This window comes from Andrographis paniculata, unplaced genomic scaffold (genome assembly GCF_009805555.1).
Source record: "Andrographis paniculata isolate CXL003 unplaced genomic scaffold, ASM980555v1 Contig38END, whole genome shotgun sequence".
In the NCBI taxonomy this organism is placed as follows: domain Eukaryota; kingdom Viridiplantae; phylum Streptophyta; class Magnoliopsida; order Lamiales; family Acanthaceae; genus Andrographis; species Andrographis paniculata.
Genome location: NW_026137571.1, coordinates 639,701 through 659,884, shown reverse-complemented (window position 1 = coordinate 659,884; position 20,184 = coordinate 639,701). Strand labels below are relative to the sequence as shown.

The window sequence follows — 20,184 nt, the reverse complement described above, 5'->3', positions numbered from 1 at the left end:
TATATACACTGTTCCTGTGCCGGATATATCTGTTTTGGCAATTGAAGGTTTAGTTGTAGTTTTAACTTTTGTAGTGTCTGTCTTTGCTCTAATATGGATCTGCTCTTAGTTTTGATATCTATTAAAAAGATAACTGTTGAAGTATATTGGACATTAATTTGAATGGATTAATACACTGTAGGGCTTAGGGAATAGTTCTCATAAATTTATTCATTCTCCATAAATAAATTGATGAATTCCCAGAAGAGGGCTGGTTATATATACATAATCTTGGTATGAATTTAGTCTCTCATAGGAATTGAGGTAGTGATATTTATATCATTATTATTGTCATCCCCACCAAGAAAATTTAATGTACTTGTGCAAGTAGGGGACCAAGATTCCATATCTTCAATTCATAGGTATGATAAATGAATGAAGATTGCAGTAGATGCTGCTAGTGTATGGATCAAAAAGCAGGTAACTCAATCCACCACCCCTCCAAGGCTCCAACTAGGACCACTCATCACTATTTTATTTCATTCACTGCCAAACTATAGGAACTCTCATGAGAATAACAAGCATTGAATCAATGCTATGCATAAATACTGTGTATTAGTTAAGCGATATTGGTTAAATAAAGTTGATAATATCTGTGTCATATAATGTAAGTTGTAAGAATATTTTTAATATTAGATAGATATGATAATTACTGAAATGAGAAATGAATATTTTGTTTCGAAACGAATTAGATGGAAGATCATATAGTATTTTTTTTATGGAGTGAAAGGAGTGTACAATTCTGAAATTCTTTGTAACAACAATGTATCAGAAGATAGGAAAAGTTCATTTCATCATTTGTTTTGGAGTTCATGGATTGAGTTAATGGAATTGAATGTGTCACCTCAACAATGGTGCCACAAACTCAAATATGTACTGACCCTGCTGCTTGTTTTAGGCATAGGGCTCTCTCTCTCTATCTCTCTCTCTCTCTGCAGATGAAGATGGAGATGACGATGAAGCTAGACAGACAGACAGCAAAGATTGATTATCAAATCAGTGAGTCGTCTTCTTCCATGAAACAGGTCCACTTGTCAAGCTGTCATCTCTTTTTCTATGTGGGTCTGTTTATATACACTTCTAGAGAGAGAGAGAGAGAGAGAGAGAGAGAGAGAAACAGAGGGGTAGCAAATAGCAATACATGTGTTTGCATGAGAAAGAACGAGATGAGACCGTTGTATGAACCAAGAAGACAAAAAGGGCACGCCAGTTATATACATATCTTTATATGTATATATTATCTCTATTCTAAGTTTGAAAGTAAGAGATTTTTATTACAGGGAAAACAAACAAAGTGTTGGTTGATTAGAGTAATGAATGAGCTCTGACCTGCACACCACATGGCTGTTTATTGTCCGGTGGAGAACACCAACAACAGTCCACATTGCCCAATGCCCTGCCCACCATGGAATCTTCCTTTTTCTTCTCTCTCTCTCCTCTCTCTCTCACACACACACAAGAGAGACTCTTTAATTATTTTTTGTTGGAATTAAAGATAAAGGTAAAGCTTGGTCAGGTCAGGACTATTTAATCTCCCATGCCATCACTATCAGCATGTTCATATATACATACATATATATATATATCTAACTGTATTATTTGCATGGTTAAGAATAGTTGATTTACTTTGGCCATGATATTTCCTAATGCAAACAATGTTGGCTTTATAATTTCTTTGCAATATTTCCTCCATTGAATTTTAAATTTAGTATTTATGTTTCTTTCTGTTATTAACCTGGAAATGGTGAAAGCAACAGGTTAGAAGGAAACAAGCACTGGCAAGCAAAATGCAGAGAAAAGAAGGACCATAACTGCAAATTCAGAAAAGAGGAGGACATGATCGTAAAGAATCTCTCATTATATTCCCCCAGTCAGCAACCACTAGGAGAAAGTAAATCCGGACAGTCCACCAGAAACAAACAGGTCGAATTTAATTCTCACAACCCCCAAGCCACCACCCCCCACCCCACCCCACCCCATTCCTCACCATTTCCCCAAGCTCTCTCCTGCCGTAGCTTCTACACTCTCAAACCCTAGAAATATTTGTAAACAAGTTGTTCTTGCAGTTTCTCTTACATGGGCGGTTTTGATTTCCAGGTCAGCCTTGTCAATCCAGAATAAAAGACAAAAAAAGCAAGCTCTTGTTCAAGAACTCACTCCACACCAAATATGGGCGTGTTTTCGACTACTTCCAGGTACTCATTGGCTTTCCTTGTGATGATGAATCTCTGTTTGAAAGCAATGGCTTCAGAATCAGACATAGACTTTTCCTTCAAGAATTTTGGTAAAGTTGAGCCACACCTTGCTCTTTATGGTGATGCCGAGGTTAATAATCATAGTAGTTCGATTCAAATTTCTGGGTCGACGAATTTCAGTGCTGGGAGGCTTATTTTCAGAAAGCCCATCAATCTTGTTGGGGCAAATCCAAGAACCATGGTATCTTTCTCGACTTATTTTGCCTTTTCAATTTCTGGAGAAAATGGGGATGGTTTGGCCTTTGTTGTGCTCCCTGTTGAGTTCCCTTTAAATATTTTCGATGGTGGGTCGATGGGATTGTTGAGGGATAGAAAGATTAAGTTTCTTGCTGTTGAACTCGACACTTACATGGATAAGACATATAATGATGTCAACAACAACCATGTTGGGCTTGATATCGAAACCCCTGTCTCTGTTAAAGTTGGAAATCTTTCATCTGTCAATTTGGTGCTCAACAATGGTGAAAAGTTGCAATGTTGGATCGATTATGAAGCGAGTGGTAAGAGAATTGAAGTTAGGGTTAGTAAATTTGGTGAAACTAAGCCTGTTGATCCATTACTGTTTTATTACCCTTTAGATTTGTCACAAATGTGGGGAGATGAGAAAAATGGTGTCTTTGTGGGATTTGTTTCTTCGAATGGGAATTCTTCGCAGAAGATTAGTATTCATTCATGGAGCTTTAAATCGAGAATGCCGCCGCCAAGATGGATGCATTCTGAGCCGTTGGATCCTGACAATGTTGTGGAGATCAAAGGTGAAGAAGGGATAAGGTCAATCCCTAAGAGAAGTGATTGCACTTCAAGAGTTGTTCTTGCACTCGTGTTTGGCGCCGGATGTGGCGTGATTGTGGCGTTCTTTATTGTGTTTGTTTGGATTGTTGTCGGGAGTAAACGGCCGGTTGCGCCGGAGGAATTGGCCGGGAAAGGGAATGAGTTTGAGTACAAGAAGTTTGGTGAAGAAAGAGCCATCAAAGATGGAGATGGAAATGGAGAGAAGTGATGTGTTTGGTATTGTTTTGTGGGGTTTGTGTAAATCAGAATTTCTTGTTTTGTGTTTTTGTTAGGGGCCAAGAATGTGTGAGTGTGAGTGTGATCTTTTGATGTTGGATGGTGCTGTAATTTAATGATCAATCATTCAAAATTTGTAGTAGTTTTTTTTGGTATGTACTATGTGTTTTGATCATTGGAATACAGCTTCTTCATCTGGGAAAAATGTGGGCATTTTATTATTATTAGTATTATTACTATTTACTCTTTACTCTCTTCGTGTCAAATATTTTATAATATTTATTTTTGCCTGTTCAAAAAATATCTGTAATATTTAATCATTATCTATACTATTTTATTTTATTACATTACTAAAATAAATATATATTTTTGCTCTAAAATATTTGGGAGGAGGAAGTGTTCTTTACAAAGTCAGAAACTCTTAGGTACTATCTTGAAATTAGTAGTATGTAAATTAAACCCTTAAATTACAATAAGAAATTTGAGTTTTGATTTAAATATTAAAATTTTAAATTTAATTTAATATAAATAAAAAACAATAATAGTAGTCAGTATAATATAAAAATAAATATTTGCATTGATTTTTTTAGTGGAAATTTTTTTTGTGAGAAGAAAAAAAAATAGCCAAATGAAAAACCCTTTATTATTATTGTTTAAATTGAGATAGTTCTAAAAATTTTATACTATTATTTTATTTTTTTCATTTATACTTACTTTTTAATACTTCATCTTTTCGTTTTAATTATGCTTATTTTTCTTTTTTCTTTTTTATTCTTTCATTAAACTTATAGTTATTTTTCTTTGAATTTTAGGTTTGTTTTGTTTAATGTTTAGAGTTTTAAATATTTGTTTTTTTTATGTATGAAATTTTGTGAGGATGTTGTAGAGAATGGTATTTATTTGAATTGTAGATTTTTATAGTAATAGTATATGTATCATTATTTTATCAAATGGTTTTTCTTTGTTAGATAATATTTCTAGAGAACAATGCCCATTTATTTTTAATTTGGAATTACACAATCTATTTTCTCAAGTTTATATTTTAATCATAAATTTCAATTTCGAATATGCGATTATTTAAAAAAATAAATAAAAATATTTCCACTTAATTACTCTTTATAAGGTTAAGCAATTTTACTTAGGGTGTGTTCGTTTGTAGAATTTTAACAAAATTCTACTATTCATCCAATTTTTTCCCCCCAAAAACATCAAATCAAACACTTATTTTTCATTTTTTATATTATACTAAAAATTAATTTTACATTCAAAACATCACATCAACACCTATTTATATCACACTATACAACTATTCAAATTCAAAATTTTTACTATTCAAATCCCAACTCAAAATCCAAAACTCCAAACAAACACACCCTTAGTCGGCATGCCGGCCCAGTTATTTCTCAAGTCCCAATATCTTAAAGCCCATATTTAAAACCCGGCCCATTTAGATTTTATATAAACGACGCCGTTTCACCAGCACATTAATCTAGGGTTTCTCAATCAACCCTTTAAATACTATCGTTCACTAGTTTTTACGCATTCGGCTATGCTGCTGTTCTTCAGATTCAACTGTCGTCTCCAAATTACGCTTCGATTGTGATTTTCGTTTCCTTTTTATGTTTTCATAGGTTTTTTGGTTGAGAAATTGGATCGTTGATGCTCTAAAGAAGAAACTGCTGTTCTTCCGAATCAACTTTCGTCTCCGAATTATGCTTCGATTGTGATTTTCGTTTCCATTTTATGTTTTCATGTTTTATTTTTGGTTGAGAAATTGGATCGGTGATGCTCTAATGAAGAAACTGCGTTATCTATCTGAAATCTCCAGTTCGGAGCTGAGGATAGCTTTTATAACTTTCTGAGATCCTTCATTTTTTTTTTATTATTTTTTTTCAATCGTTGAAATTGATTGTTTTGCAATATGTTTAGATTGGAGATGAGCATCGACGATGAGCCAAAACTAAATCGTTATCCTTGCACTTTGATTGCCAGTGAAGAAAGCCTACGGGGAATTTATTATTTTCTGAGATGCTCTCGATCTCCTCTCTTTCATTTTTTTTTTTTTTTTCCTTCTATTTTTTCTTTTGTTCTTTTCCTTCAAACAGGTAAAATTATTTTCAATAGAAATATTGATTTATTCCCTAATTAATTGGTTCATGTAAACTTTAATCAATATTTTTCTTAAAATCATCATTTCAATCCATCGTCTTGAGAATTCAGAAATTTCAAAGGTTTGTTTAGATAAGAGCTGCTAAGTTTTGGTAATTTTTTGTATTAGTAAAAATAAAAAATTTGTTGATTTTATATTTTATAGTATAGAAATTAATTTTAAATGGAAAGAACTTTTAATGTTGTATATTTTTTGAAAAAAAGACTATGGTTTTGTTATCCAAATATATTTTTTATTGTTTGTTTGAATTGCGATCTGCATGGGGTCTTGCGTGTTTTGATCACTGGAGTTGTATCCATTTTCATATATTATATTTGCATAATTTTTGTACAAATATAATTATATTAGTATTATAAGACACTAATAGAATTATTTTTTGTCTTGATTTGTAATATATTTTGATATAATAATTAGTATTATTATTTATTTTGTTAAACAAACAGGGATAAAACATATCCAAACACTCGTAATACTGCATTTTTAAAATTTCTTGTTTAAAAAATTGAGTTAAGGGTAAATTATTTTATTGAAGAACTTATTTACAAATCAGGCCAAGCTAGAGCACAATATGAAAAAAATCAATGGAATATATTTTATTTCTTTCTTTCTTTCTTTCTCAATATAAAAATGTGTGTAATGTGTGCCTCTAAAGCTAACAATTAATTACCTTTTCTCTATACACGCCTCTGCAATACAATAGCCGGAACTCTGCTTCTGACCCTCCACCCGAGAGGAGCTCCCGGGACTCCAACGCCAGATCCATCCTTCAATCATTTATCATTGCAGTATAATGATTTTGACAATATTCTTACCATCATCATATGATCAATCATTGTGAAGAAACCTTTGTAAGAGATTTTTGATGTAGATTATTGTTGCAGATGCATCCTGGATAAGGATTTGCATAAAAATTCTCCTCCAATCTTGGTAATTGCCCATTTTGTCTTATTTCAGGCCCACCAATTCTGTCCAAATGTAATCTCTTCACTTCGGCACTGAATTCCTCCCAAGAAATGCGCCCCTCGTCCAATGAATCCATCAGTCTAACAAATGTTAACCTGAAATTTACAAAATATTATTGTCCAATTCCAAATTTAAATTCAGAGAAAAAGAGTGTTAAGTGTGTGTAATGTGGAAAATTTAGTGAAGAACAAGAAATGATGCATAAGAACGTAGTACCTGTCGGGGTTGATTGTTCTTTGGAAGCCTTGGAACTTCCGGTGCCCCTGTACGGCCTTCGCCATGTTCCCATCGTAAGTATAAATAAACGCATCACTCTCCACGGCGGTGATGTAGTCCAAGGCCGCGAGGCGGTTCTGGTAATCAACAAACGGCTGTAACTCTTCCGGCGTGGCGAGGCTCGAGTGGGAGTATATGTTGGGATACTCTGCCCGGAGGGCATCCATGGTGTTGTTGCCGTAAATTTCGCCAGCCACGATGTAGATTCTCGTTGAAGACGGATATCCCATTGCCTTGATGAACAGGGCAGCTTCCCTCGGTGACATCGGGCAGCCGCCTTGGAGCCTCCGCTGCTTGCTGTTGATCTCCTTCTCTTTCCAATGCTTGACGGTGTATCGCATCGACCGGAGCTCCTTGGCCTCGGATCGACTCAGGTTGTGGCTGCAGCCGGTGAACGCCAGCATGTCCTTTTCATACCTGTTTGACGGGAATTCGGGTTAGAATGTGTTTGGTTGTTGGATTTTATAAAAATCTTATTATTCATAAAAAAAAAAAAAAAAAAAAAAATTTAAAAACATCAAATCAAACATATATTTTTTATTTTTATTTTTTATATGATACAAAAAATTAATTTTATATTCAAAATATCACGTTAACACCTATTTATATAACACCGTACCACTGTTACAATTCAAAAATTTTTTCATTCAAATCTCAATTAATTTCTCAAACAAACACACCCTTTTGTATCACATCGAGCAAAGCTCCTCCTCAGCCTCGGATTGGGTAGCTTGTGAGCTAAGCTCAATCCAGCTAGTTAAGAGCTCAATTCAATTAGTTTATAAAGATAAATAATTCAAGTTTGAATTTGAAATTTATATTTTCTGTAAACGAGCTAAGCTCGGCTTGATTGATACTAGGAGCGGCAAAAATACGCATCCTACCACAATAGGCCTTAAAAAGTAAATACAAAAATTTTCGGGTCGTATATAGCCTCGCCCGATTGCTTAAAATTAATATTCAGTATTTAATACATGATTAAAATTAGGTTATGATTTGATGGTAAAATTTTTATTAAATTAATTAATTTATTTTTTTTTAAAAAAAAAAAGAAAAAAATAATAAAAATTGAGTCGAAAAAAATAATAAAAAAGTTGGAGTCGTGCTTGGGCCGAAGAGTTCCGACCCGATTTGAAATTGGCCGTACCGGTCCGGTGCACTTCCAAACCAGGTTGGTCCGGGCCGGCACAAAAAACTGAGCCAGCCCGAAGTACCATCCCTAATTGGTGGGTAACTTTGATTGACTTCGTTAGCGATTATATGTTTGTATAATTTTATATATTAGTACTAATATATAAATTCTGAGCCGAACTTGAGCGGCAATATTAGCTCAAATTCTAAACGAGTCAAGTCGAGCTTGTACCAATAATATGTTTGAGTTGAGCTCAAACACCAGGTACTTAAGCTTGCTCAGTTCGTTTAATAGCTGTATCGGTAATGTTTAGTACCTCAAATGAAGGGCGATGTAAGGTTCGCCGTCTGTCCTCAGTCTGTCGACGAGTTTGTTTCCGAGTTCCTCGATCTCGGGCGTGTAGCGAAGGGCTTTGTAGTTTGCGCGGCAGCGGAGCTTCTGGATGGAGGAGGCGAGACCGTTGTTGGCGAGACGGGAGTCAGTGTGGGTGAACTTGATTACCTTGTGCTTTTTAAGCAGTGGGAGAATTTCTTTCCTGTAGTAACTAGCCTGTGCACCATCAAAATATTCAAAATTACTTATAACCTTCTTGTAGTTCGAAATGATTTAGAAATTATATAAGACTTTATATTTAATGTTTTCTAATATCGTTCAATTAAGTCAAACTATTATTCAAATTCAAAATTAAAACGCAGTTTTTTGATGAGCAAATAGATACCTTAGACCATGAGATAGGTGCTCTAATTAGAGGCTTCACTGATGCATATTGTGGCGGCAGGTTTTCGACTATGTCTATATCATCCTTCAATGTTTCGATGAAATGCTTCGAATCGAAGATGTCCTTGAAATCACTGTGTAAGGAGATGATCGAAGTATGAGGTCTGGAGGGATATATATTACAAAATGAGAATATTCAGGAAGAAGCTGTGTAATAATGACACCTTGGATCTGTCCAGAAGCTTTTGTGATCAAGATAAGGAAGTACTAAAGTTGCATTCATGATCTTTGCTACTGCAACCATATCACAAATCTGAGACCAAATACCAAACGCGGTTTAGTCAGAAGACCACTTTATTTAGGATTTAGGAAGAAATGAAACTTACTCCTGTCCTCATTTGATTTAATCCACCATTGGCATGAACCAAAATATAGCCATTTGTGGGAGCTGCAGGTCCTGAAAATGGATTTCATTAAATCATATGAAAAAATAAATATTTGAGGTAACTTGTAAAGTGCTGACAAGAATAATTTTGGCAATACTTTTATGATTCTTGGGTCGAGCTATACATTGGTACAAATCATTGCTGTTGGGCTTCGTCCATATTTCTGCGACCTGCAGAAAAGAATCCAAGAATCAGAATTCATCATTAATGGGGAAGTAAAATAGTAAACTAACTTTTGCAGTTTTGCAAATTTGTTCAGTCAATGAATCATTGAGTGTGTACAGCCGCCCCAACGGTCAAATACTCGTTTTAGAATTCCTAATAGAATAGTTAGGACAGAGAAAACTCCATTCCTCAACTTCTTGTCGCCCACTAACGTTAAGTCGGTCAATAAACAAATGAAAATCAACCATCTCATGAGTTTCAAAAATAAACAAATAGAATATTCAACACCATGCCGTTCTGTTCATATGTACAGCAATGAAGAAAAGCTTTAAATTAATTGTTTATTATTCGACTCTCCCATTCTCTTCAGTGCTTGTTGAAAATGATATGTTAGATGCTGAGTCGCCAGATTCATCATTAAAAGATTCATTAATGGCATTACGGAACTTGATTCAATGGCAGAGTAATTTATTCCAAGAGTAAATGGAAGCAGTAAAAACGAGATTTAAGTCTAAGTTTGAACATTCGAAAAGAGTAAATCTAACTAAATTAAGAATGATCAGCTTTTATGGAACTCCCAGACTTTATTCAAAGTAAATGGAAGCAGTAAAAACGTGATAAGAGTAAGTTTGAACATTTTCGAAAAGAGTAAATCTAACTAAATTAAGAATGATCAGATTTACCATATTCATCGAGGAGATTAATAAGAAGCAGAAACTGAAAACGAGATTCGAGTTTTAGGTATTAACCTACCGGAAATTCCTTCATCTGTCGTTTCTGTAAAGCAGCACCGGAAGATGATTCTGAATCGAAAACTGCCATGTGAGCATTAGCCATGAGATCGGTCCTGAAATTTGGAATAACTGAAATCTCATTCTCCGCCTTAACCAAACTCTCGACGGATTCCGCCACCGCGCCGCCGGCCGTTAAGAAAGAAAACCGCAAAAACACCGAGACAACCGCCGTCATCATAAGAAACACAAAAATCGTACGGACCATGTTCTTCCTCGAGATCACAGCACTCAAAGCTCCCGATGCACTCAACAAACATTCTTCCACGAACAAAATCCAATTTACTGGCAGGCGTTTACATGACAAAAGGCATCTCATCACGAGATAGTGGTGGTGCAAGCTGTTGCACTGATACACGCAACCGTTGCAGGAATTGCTATTACTATTATTATTAAACAACAATTGTTCTTCATCTCCTCCGCTTCTGGAACAATCCAACTCAATTTGCACATTATCGCCGCTCTTCTCCTTCTCCAGGTCATTAATCGAATATTCAGCTACGCGGCGGCGCTGGTGCGTCGCGGTAGCTCCTCCGTGGCCGGCGCTACCCGAAATTGTGCTGCTTCCACCGCCTAACATCGCTGGAAACATACACATAGACTCAAATCCAACTAGAGTTACAGAACAGCTTCAGCACGACGAAGATATCAACGAACATTAATGGTGAACCGTTGCGTTGTTCTGTTGCGCCTATTTAATACACAAATAAAAAATTCCCGTTCCTTCACGTCTCAATCAATTTCTGCAAAAAAAGCTGTCGATCTGCTCCGCTTTCCCTGCACTAGAAGAAGAACAAGGCGACGTGATTTACGGGGCAATCGAAGCAATTGAATTCAGGGAGAGAAGAAACGGAGATGAAAGGGATTCATGTAATTGGGCGATTCGCCCTTCGATTCGCTGCTATCAGTTCTGACACTCTGTTTCCTTCCCTTCTTTTATAGCGTCGATGAGCTAAAAAACGTGTTTTCCACTTCAACGTTTTTTATTCTCACACACTAATGCGACTTTACCTCAGAAATATTCATTATCCTAATTATACCACTGTATAATCCCTCCGTCCCACCGCTACTCATTTAACTATTTTTTGTTTGTAGTGTGTTTATTTTGTAAATTTTTTGGATAATGTGTTTTTTAAATTAAGTATAAATAATTATATTAATAATATAAAATTTATAATTAAAAATAAAATATATATTTAATTTTTAACAATATTTATAGACATTCTTATCACCTAAAAACATAAAATAAACATATTCTATTATTCTATATATTTTATTTTTCTATTACAATAAAAGTATTATTAATTCTATTAAAATAAATTAACATTAGATAGAGGCAAGAGCACACTATAAGAGTGAAATAGATTTTTTTTTTTTTTTTTAAAAAGTAATAATTATAACACATTTTAATGATTCTATAAGAAATTTATTAAGAATTTGATTAAAAAAAATACATCATGAGACAAATAAGAAAAAAAAAATAGTTGTAAATATTTTTTTTTATTAAAATATAAATAATAAAATTATAAATGAATATGGTTTCTTATAAATATATTGTCCAAATTTTAACCCCAAAAAAAATATTTTCTATAACAAAAAACAAATAAATATAATTGGAGTGAAGCAACTGCCCTAAAATTACGGCCACAATAAATAAAACTGTGCATTAGAAGCAATAAGAAATTACAACAAATTCCAAGGACTCTAAACATTTGTGGCAATTTTTTCTATTTTTGACATATTGTTTTTTCGTCTTAAATATAAATTATTCATTTAGAAATTTGAAGTAATCTTATTGTGTAAATGAGCATAAAATAATTTATATGAGAAGTTTGCACAAAATAAATTATAGAGAGTCGAATTATCAATATACTCTCTCTCTGTCTCAGATACCATGTCCACGTTGCCGTTTTTGTCCGTCCCACATATCATGTCATTTTCTTTTTTTTAAAAATGATTACACACTTTAATCTCATTTTTTATTTTTAAATTATATTTTTTTAAATTTTAATTAAATTAATTAGTTATCTTAATCTTAATTTATAATTATTTATATTATATGATAATTATTTTCACTAAAACATTCTTAATTATATACTAATTACACTCTCCTAAAATACTGTATTTACAGTGTAGCAAATACGATATCTGGGACGAATGGAGTATTTTATTTCAGCTGAAAAGTAAAAATTGGCCGGACAGATTTGGTGTGTTGTGCGTAACACGAAGCATCCATCGAATCATTTATTTTAATTGGAAAACATAATTTTAAAAAAATATATATTTATATATATTTTTGGAATATGAAAAATTATTCTCTCAGTCCCACCGAAAATGTCCACTTTAGCTTAGGCATAAAATTTTAGGTATTGAATAATTAGTAAATAATTAAAAATATATTAGTAAAAATTATTATAATTTAACAAAAATAATTATAAATTAAGATTGTTAGCATATTCAAACAAAGATTAAAATGACTATATAATTTACTTAAAATAAAAAAAATTATAAATTAATAATTTTAAAATATGATTAAAATTTATAATTATATTTTCAAAACAAATATATGATAAATTATGTGGGACGAACGAAAATATAAAAAATTAACAAATTAAGTGGGACGGAGGAAGTAGCTAGTAAATATACACCTAAGTTTGAAGTTTTTTGTGTTTCTTTTGTATAGATTTTTAAATTTCCCCAAAATGTTATTTTAATATCAAATTTTAATTAATTTTTTTCAAATTTAATCAAAATAAACACACTCAAATTCGATTATATAAAGCTCAATTTCAAATTACATAACAAACGATTTTTTTTCATTTTAAATTTTATCGTATATATATATATTTTATTTTCTTATATTAAATTCGATAACTATTTATATATAAATTATTCTATTTAATATATAATATTTCCTAAATAAAATAAATAAAAATTAGATTTAATATCTAAATACAAAATAATACTCTCTTCATTCCACGTATCATGTTCACGTTGCCATTTCTGTCCGTTCCATATTCCATATCATTTTTCTTTTTTGGAAAATGATTCCACACTTTAATCTCATTTTAAACTTTTTAATTTAATTTTTTTTAAAATTTTAATTAAACAAATTAATTATCTTCATCTTAATTTATAATTATTTATATTATAAGATAATTATTTTAACTAATATATTCTTAATTATCTATTAATTATACATTTCCTAAAATAACGTGTCTACAGTGTAGAATGATAATATATTAGTTTAAAATAGAAAACAACAAACTCATAATATTCAATATATATATTTTGAAACGTCACTCCAAAGCTTATGTACAATATATATATATATATATATATAATTCATAATATTCATTCGTGCCTTAGTTCAATTTATATTTATTTTAATTTTAGATGAAATAATTTTGTCTTATTTAAATATGTATATTGTCATCTTTGTTGGGTCCATACAAATCTATGCATTTGTATATATAAATATAGTAATAATAAATTTCATGTTAAATATCGAAACATATTTAACTTTCACGTAAATTTAATAACATACATTAAGGGTGTGTTTGTTTGGGGGTTTGGATTTTGAATTGGGATCTGAATAGTAAAAATTTTGAATTTGAATAATTGTATGATGTGATATAAATAGGTGTTGACGTGATGTTTATAATGTAAAATTAATTTTTATTATAATATAAAAATTAAAAAATAAGTATTTGATTTGATGTTTTTAAAGGAAAAAAATTGGATGAATAGTGTAAATCTAATCCAATAACACGTAGTATAAATGGAGTCACGTACTTGCAAATGGGATGTTACAACTTGCTTCCACACTTCCATTAATCAGTACTGAATTAAAAAATTCAGCACGGCTGAATTTTATTAATTAATTAAATTATTAATTTAATTAAGATAATTAGAATTAAATCAATGGTGTAAATTTATTTAGGGTACGTTTGACAATTAGAGGTTAGCTGTTAGAATTAGTTGGTTTGACTAGCTAATTCAATTAGCGGTTGTATTCAAGTGTTTGTTAAAATAACTGTTTGACATTAACAATTTATAAATACAATAACTGTTAAGGACATTATATGTTATTTTTTAAAATATTTAATTTTGTTCATTTTGGTTTGAAATTTATGAAAATTTTTGTTATTAATTTTTGAAAATTATAAAAACACTATAAAATATTTATTTTTATTTTTATTAGTTAGATTTGATAAAATTATTTATTAAAATTATGCAAAATATAAAATAATAAATCTTTCGTATATATATTTTTATTATGTTAATTATTGTTTTAATATATATAAATAAATTAATAACATTTATTTTTTCTATTTGATTTAGTTTTAAAGATTTATATATTTTACAAATAAAATGATTTATATGTAATAATTAATAATTAAAATTATTTTAAATTTACAAAAATAAAAATATAATTTAATAAATTGAATATATTAAAAATAATTAATAAATATTGCTATAAAAATATATTTATATGTATAAAATAAATAATTAAGTTTTAAGGGTAAATAAGAAATAACCAAAATTAAAATAAAAAAGTTAAATTAACTTTTTAGATTTAAAAGCTCTTTAAAAAAGTTAATTTACCAAACATCTAAATTAGCTTTTTGACTGATTAAACAACTAAAAAACTGTTCAATAAACTAAAAATTCTTCAAAATTTTTTTTCCCAAACACCCTCTTGATTAGAAGGCTTCATTAATAATAATAATAATCTATAATTTTATAAATATATATCTGTATATAATTGAGACCAATAAAGTATATTTTATAAATAACCTTAGTAACACATAATAATAATAATAATAATAATAATAATAAGCAAATTATTATTTATCAAAGTCACTAAGGTACCAAAATAATTTCACAATATATACAAACTACTCGATTAAAATTCTAAAAGAAAACCAACCCACACTATAGGATGCTTTTAGTGTTGATTTCAAATAAAAATTATAACTCCCATAGTCCAACACATTCACTATTTTTATTTTCATATAATTTGTTTTTTTTTTTTTTTCATATAATTATACATTTTAATCACATTTTAATTTTTATACTTTTTAATTATTTAATTATCTTAATCTTAATTTATAATTATTTTTATTATATAATAATTTTTTTATTATCACACTTCTTAATTACTAGAGAAAAAATTATTTTTCGTCATAATATAACCAAAATTCATTAATTTTGGTCCAAATATAACTAAAACTCATCATTTTTGTTCTAATATAATCAAAATTCATCATTTTTTTGTCCCAATATAATTTTTTTTTTATCAATTTTAGTCTTAATATAACCAAAACTCATCATTTTTTGTCCCACCGTCAACAAACCGATAAAAAATGCTGACGTAGACTTGCAAGATTGTACAATTTCTTCAAATATAAATAAGGTTTGATTTTTTTTCACGTCAATATTTTCTGTCGGTTGGTTGACGGTGGGACCAAAAAAGATAAGGTTTGATTATATTGGGACAAAAAATTGATGAGTTTTTGTTATATTGAGACTAAAATTGATAAAAAAAAAAAAAATTATATTGGGATAAAAAATGACGAGTTTTGATTATATTGAGACAAAAAATGATGAGTTTTGGTTATATTGAGGTCAAAATTGATAAGATTTTTATATTGAGACCAAAAGTGATGAATTTTAATTATATTGGAACCAAAAATAATTTTTTCCCTAATTACTATTAATCACTATATTTTACCTAAATTATTGTATTTATAGTAATATGAACACTTTTAGTAAGATGAAAATAGTACAATGTAATTAATACGATTTTTAATAAATTACAATATTTAAAATTTTAAAATAAATTATTATTTAAATAAAATTTTAAAATAAAAAATTCAAACTAAAACAAAAAATGTTTGGTTGAATTATTATTATTATTATTGGTTTGAAGTTGGCATGAAATATGAATGATGGTGCAAAGTGGAATGAACCTCCAGGGCGTGTCCGAGTGGAAGTGTACAACGTTGACGCCCACCCAACCTTTCTATTGTCCACGCGTCCCCCATTTATACTCTGCAGGCCGCATAAATAAAATTAAATGTAATCTCCTAACTAAATAAAATTAAAATAAAATAAGGGAAACTGAAATGCTTTAAAATTATGTTAGACCTTTTAATAAAAACATAGAAAATCATAAAAAGTAAAATGATACCCATTTCACTAAATTCATGATGATTACCTATATAGCAATCTTTGATTAGTACTCCCTCCGTTTTATCTAATATGGGTGTATTACTGTAAACACAGAAATTTAGGTAAAATATAATTAATAAGTAATTAAGAAATATATTAGTAAAAATAATTATTATTTAGTAAAAATAATTATAGATTAAGATTACGATAACTAAATAGTTTAATTAAGATTAAAAAATTTAAATTTTAAAATTTAAAATATAATTAAAGTGTATAATTAATTTTTCAAAAAAAAAAATGACAAATTATGTGAGACGGACGAAAATATAAAATAGGGACAAATTATGTGGGACATAGGGAGTATATTTTATATAGTTGTATTAAAATATAAATAATTTATTACTCCCTCCGTCTCACATACCATGTCCATGTTGCTGTTTTTCCTTTTTTTTTTAAAAACTGATTATACACTTTAATCTCATTTTAAACTTTTTAATTTTAATTTTTCTAAATTTTAATTAAACTAATTAGTTATCTTAATCTTAATTTATAATTATTTATATTATAAGATAATTATTTTCACTAATATATTCTTAATTATCTATTAATTATATCTCTTCTAAAATACCGTGGCTACATTATAGCAGACACGGTGCGTAGGACGGAGGTAGTATTTTAATTTTTTAATATAGAGCTGGAGAGTAAGCAAGGTCTAAATTTCCACGCGGAGAGTATCCTTTGTCCAGCTGGAGCTGTTCTTGTAACCATCTCATCAATTTATTATTTTAAAAAAGATAAAAAAAAAATTCCAAAATTTATTTCCAATATTATTATTAAATATATCGTTTAATTCAAACTAGGCTGTAACGTTGGCCCCAACTGCGACATTCCATCCAGGCTGGAAATTATTAAAAAAAAATTAATAAATTAAAAATATATATGTTGAGATCGTTACATGATTGCGTTTTCATTGGCGCGCACCGTCGCCGCACTTATACGACACGTGTCCCATGGGCTGGGTTAGAATAAATTGGGCTTATATATGAGCCGGCCCAAATTCGGAAAACAATACGGGTATTTGGGCTCACGGAAGCCCAAGTAATATTCAATTGAGCTTTTTCCAAAAGCCCAATTGGGGTGTGTTGGTTTAAAAAATTTAGGCAAAATCCTACTATTGATCATAATTTTCTTTTAAAAAAACGTCAAATCAAACATTTATTTTTTATTTTTATATTATATTAAAAATTAGTTTTATATTCAAAATATCAACATGTTCAAAATTTTTATTATTCAAATTTCAACTCGTTTTTTTCAAAAAAAAAAATAACACGGGCTTTCAATTGGACTTTTTCCAAAAGCCCAATTAGGGTTTCAGTCATTATCGATGCTATTGTTTTATAGCGATTAGGGTTTTCAATAATCGCAGAAATTCTCGTGCAGCAGAAGCGATGGTGAAGGGGCGGCAAGGAGAACGCGTCCGGCTCTATGTCCGTGGAACGATCCTTGGATACAAGAGGTAGGTGGATGGATTGAATTTTTTCGTTAGGTTTTTTCGTGATAATGTTGTTTTCGGTTGGTGCGGCGAGAATTGGTGATTTGATTGTGGATTGTGTAAATTTTTTGAATAGGTCGAAGTCGAATCAGTATCCGAACACGTCTTTGATACAGATAGAGGGAGTGAACACACAGGAGGAAGTGGCATGGTACCAAGGGAAGCGAATGGCGTACGTTTACAAGGCTAAGGTTAAGAAGAATGGATCTCACTACCGTTGTATCTGGGGAAAGGTCACCCGCCCTCATGGTAACAGTGGCGTCGTTCGTGCTAAGTTCAAGTCTAATCTTCCCCCTAAATCCATGGTAAGGATTTTTCAGTATAGAAATTGTCTTTGTGTGGAATGTTTGGCATCTGATTGGTTGAGATTTTTGATTTTTTTGTGATACAGGGTAATAGAGTGAGGGTTTTCATGTACCCGAGCAACATTTGAGGTATGATCTTGGATAATTATTGTATTTAATTCTTATGTTTTTAAGAATGTTTTTAGACTTGAACAGTTGGTTCTTAAGCAGGGTATGTTAATGAATTGATGATGATCAGCTCTTGCATTTCTATGCATTCATAGTGTTTTGGAGTACTGATTTTGAAATGGTTATGTTAACTGTGTTTCTGTTTTCTGTTTTCTTTTTTTTGTTAGGGTGTTTTGGATTTGAAAATCTTGAATGGAAGGTAGTTTTTGGATGTGATCTTATGTTTTGAGTCGAAAATGGGTATTGGATGCCATGCTATGAAATGTTAAATGTATGATAGGATTTTGAGGTAATGCTTTTGATAGGAAATAAGTATTGATGGCGTTGAATCTGATGTTTTAGTGGAATAAATATTTTAGTTAGATTGCATAGTGCCAAATAGGTATGAAAATATCGACGAAAGCATAGGATTTAGGAACTTGTCAAGTCTTGTGGGGTATAATACTTATTGAAGTTTGGCCATGCATCATATACTTGGCAAATGTGTTCTCGTATTGATTGCTCTTGAGTGTGTTTGTTTAGTACTCTTATAGATTTAGGTGTTTTTGCTATAGGGATTGTGAAAGTATTATAGGAACGATCTTTTGTGCATTTTTATTGACTTCTATTTTTATATGTATATATTGTCTTTTTTGTATAATCTTTTTGGGGAATTGTATATAGTGAAAACACCTGGTGTGTTTGTTTGTGGATTTGATTTTTGGGTTTGAATTTTTTTTTGAATAGTAAATGTGTGAATCAAAATAGTTGTTTAACGTGATACAGACATTGATGTGAGGTTTGAATGTAAAATTGATTTTTAGTATAGTCTAAAAAATAAAAAAGAGTTATTTGATTAATGTTTTTAGAGGGAAAAGATAAAATCAATAGTAAAATTCTTGTGAGAAATCTACAGAAGAATTGCAGCCATTGAACACGCTTCTTGTAACCATTTGGGAATTGTATTGCGGGAAAGAAACTTCACAATGATTCCCATATGTGTTACTTCGGTTTATTTATTTAATAGCTTGTTGGCTTTGAAATGGATGCATTTGAAAAATTAAATGCAAGAATGTGAATTTTCTATCTAGATGCGATGAAATGAAGATACATAGATTCAAAATTTAGCGCATATATTTGTAATATACAAGTTGTTTGTCCCATGCGAATGATTATTCGATAAAATTGGTGTTCTATGTGGACTTGCCATAATAAAAACTAATAGTACTTTTCTATCGATTGCAGTGACTTGGCTCGTGTAGAGGTCTTAAACCCGAAGCTCTTCCTGCCCGCTGGTATTTTTAATTTATTCGAAAAAGTTTTGTTATTTGAAATGATAGCAGCTGTGTTTTTTTCATTAACTATTCGATATGTTGCTACTTTGGTTGTTCTTGATTGAATGGTGAAGCACAGACAATGCATACATGTTGACTATGCATCATTATGATTTTGAATTATCTTTTTAGCAATTCCGACTACACAATCAATTTTCACTTGTCTGGTATTATTCATTTTGAAAAAAATATGGCATCATATATAATTTTTTCTTTCAGAAGATATTAAAATCAAATGCTAATTTTTTATTTTTTTCCAAAATTTTCAAAACTTCAAAAACTCTCTGGCTAAACTGAGTCATGCACTTGTGGTGAGCCTTTGCATTTGCAGATTTTTTGCAACAATTGTGTAATTCAATTAGAACATACCCCTTTGTTATTTTATCTTTTATATAAAAGATAATTATATTCTAGATTTATCTTTTATATAAAAGATGGTATATATAATCACTATTATTTTTCTTAAAAAAAATAAAGTATAGAACAAAAAATAAAGGTTGCACATCAATTTTTTATGGTACAAAAGTTCTTAATAAAATATTATCTAATTTTTTTCTCCTAAAAATTCATATAAAAAAATCACACCCCAAAAGTTCTTTTTTATTAGGGACTACTTAAAAATATAATATTTTTCCTCTGCATTCAAACAACAATTCGAATTAAAATCAAAACAAAAAAAGCAAACCCCCGTCAAATATCCACTACAT

At 30.4% G+C, this 20,184-nt stretch overlaps 3 protein-coding genes and 2 non-coding genes across 5 annotated transcripts; 4 read left to right on the top strand and 1 right to left on the bottom strand.

Moving 5' to 3' along the window:
* The first annotated feature begins 1,376 nt into the window (after nt 1–1,376).
* Nucleotides 1,377–3,556, top strand: LOC127250900 (L-type lectin-domain containing receptor kinase VIII.2-like). Its single transcript, XM_051274374.1, has 2 exons — nt 1,377–1,962; nt 2,137–3,556. Exon 2 carries the CDS (start codon nt 2,209–2,211, stop codon nt 3,292–3,294), a length of 1,086 nt encoding a protein of 361 aa, XP_051130331.1. The 5' UTR covers nt 1,377–1,962; nt 2,137–2,208; the 3' UTR covers nt 3,295–3,556.
* Nucleotides 3,557–5,075: 1,519 nt separating this feature from the next.
* Nucleotides 5,076–5,172, top strand: LOC127251175 (small nucleolar RNA snoR27). The gene has a single exon (XR_007838848.1). It is a non-coding gene; the product is annotated as a small nucleolar RNA snoR27 (small nucleolar RNA).
* Nucleotides 5,173–5,239: 67 nt separating this feature from the next.
* Nucleotides 5,240–5,336, top strand: LOC127251174 (small nucleolar RNA snoR26). The gene has a single exon (XR_007838847.1). It is a non-coding gene; the product is annotated as a small nucleolar RNA snoR26 (small nucleolar RNA).
* Nucleotides 5,337–6,041: 705 nt separating this feature from the next.
* On the bottom strand, nt 6,042–10,866 carry LOC127250986 (O-fucosyltransferase 28-like). Its single transcript, XM_051274499.1, has 8 exons — nt 9,925–10,866; nt 9,104–9,176; nt 8,947–9,017; nt 8,785–8,873; nt 8,562–8,694; nt 8,160–8,392; nt 6,652–7,128; nt 6,042–6,530 (listed from the first exon to the last, which is right to left on the bottom strand). The coding sequence occupies exons 1-8, from the start codon at nt 10,558–10,560 to the stop codon at nt 6,302–6,304; spliced, it is 1,941 nt and encodes a 646-aa protein (XP_051130456.1). The 5' UTR covers nt 10,561–10,866; the 3' UTR covers nt 6,042–6,301.
* A 6,636-nt stretch (nt 10,867–17,502) lies between these two features.
* LOC127251154 (60S ribosomal protein L35a-3-like) lies at nt 17,503–19,612 on the top strand. The gene is made up of 4 exons (XM_051274755.1): nt 17,503–17,655; nt 17,768–17,996; nt 18,083–18,125; nt 19,389–19,612. Exons 1-3 carry the CDS (start codon nt 17,588–17,590, stop codon nt 18,122–18,124), a joined length of 339 nt encoding a protein of 112 aa, XP_051130712.1. The 5' UTR covers nt 17,503–17,587; the 3' UTR covers nt 18,125; nt 19,389–19,612.
* The last annotated feature ends 572 nt before the right edge of the window (nt 19,613–20,184 follow it).

Bases quoted from the DNA above. Each gene is read 5' to 3' on its own strand.
- LOC127250900 (XM_051274374.1), top strand. From the start codon at position 2,209: ATGGGCGTGTTTTCGACTACTTCCAGGTACTCATTGGCTTTCCTTGTG.
- LOC127250986 (XM_051274499.1), bottom strand. From the start codon at position 10,560: ATGTGTATGTTTCCAGCGATGTTAGGCGGTGGAAGCAGCACAATTTCG. The intron at 9,177-9,924 runs GTAGGTTAATAC...TCTTTTCTGCAG, and splicing joins GACAGATGAAGGAATTTCCG to GTCGCAGAAATATGGACGAA. The intron at 9,018-9,103 runs GTATTGCCAAAA...ATCCATTTTCAG, and splicing joins TCGACCCAAGAATCATAAAA to GACCTGCAGCTCCCACAAAT.
- LOC127251154 (XM_051274755.1), top strand. From the start codon at position 17,588: ATGGTGAAGGGGCGGCAAGGAGAACGCGTCCGGCTCTATGTCCGTGGA. The intron at 17,656-17,767 runs GTAGGTGGATGG...TTTTTTGAATAG, and splicing joins ACGATCCTTGGATACAAGAG to GTCGAAGTCGAATCAGTATC. The intron at 17,997-18,082 runs GTAAGGATTTTT...TTTGTGATACAG, and splicing joins ATCTTCCCCCTAAATCCATG to GGTAATAGAGTGAGGGTTTT.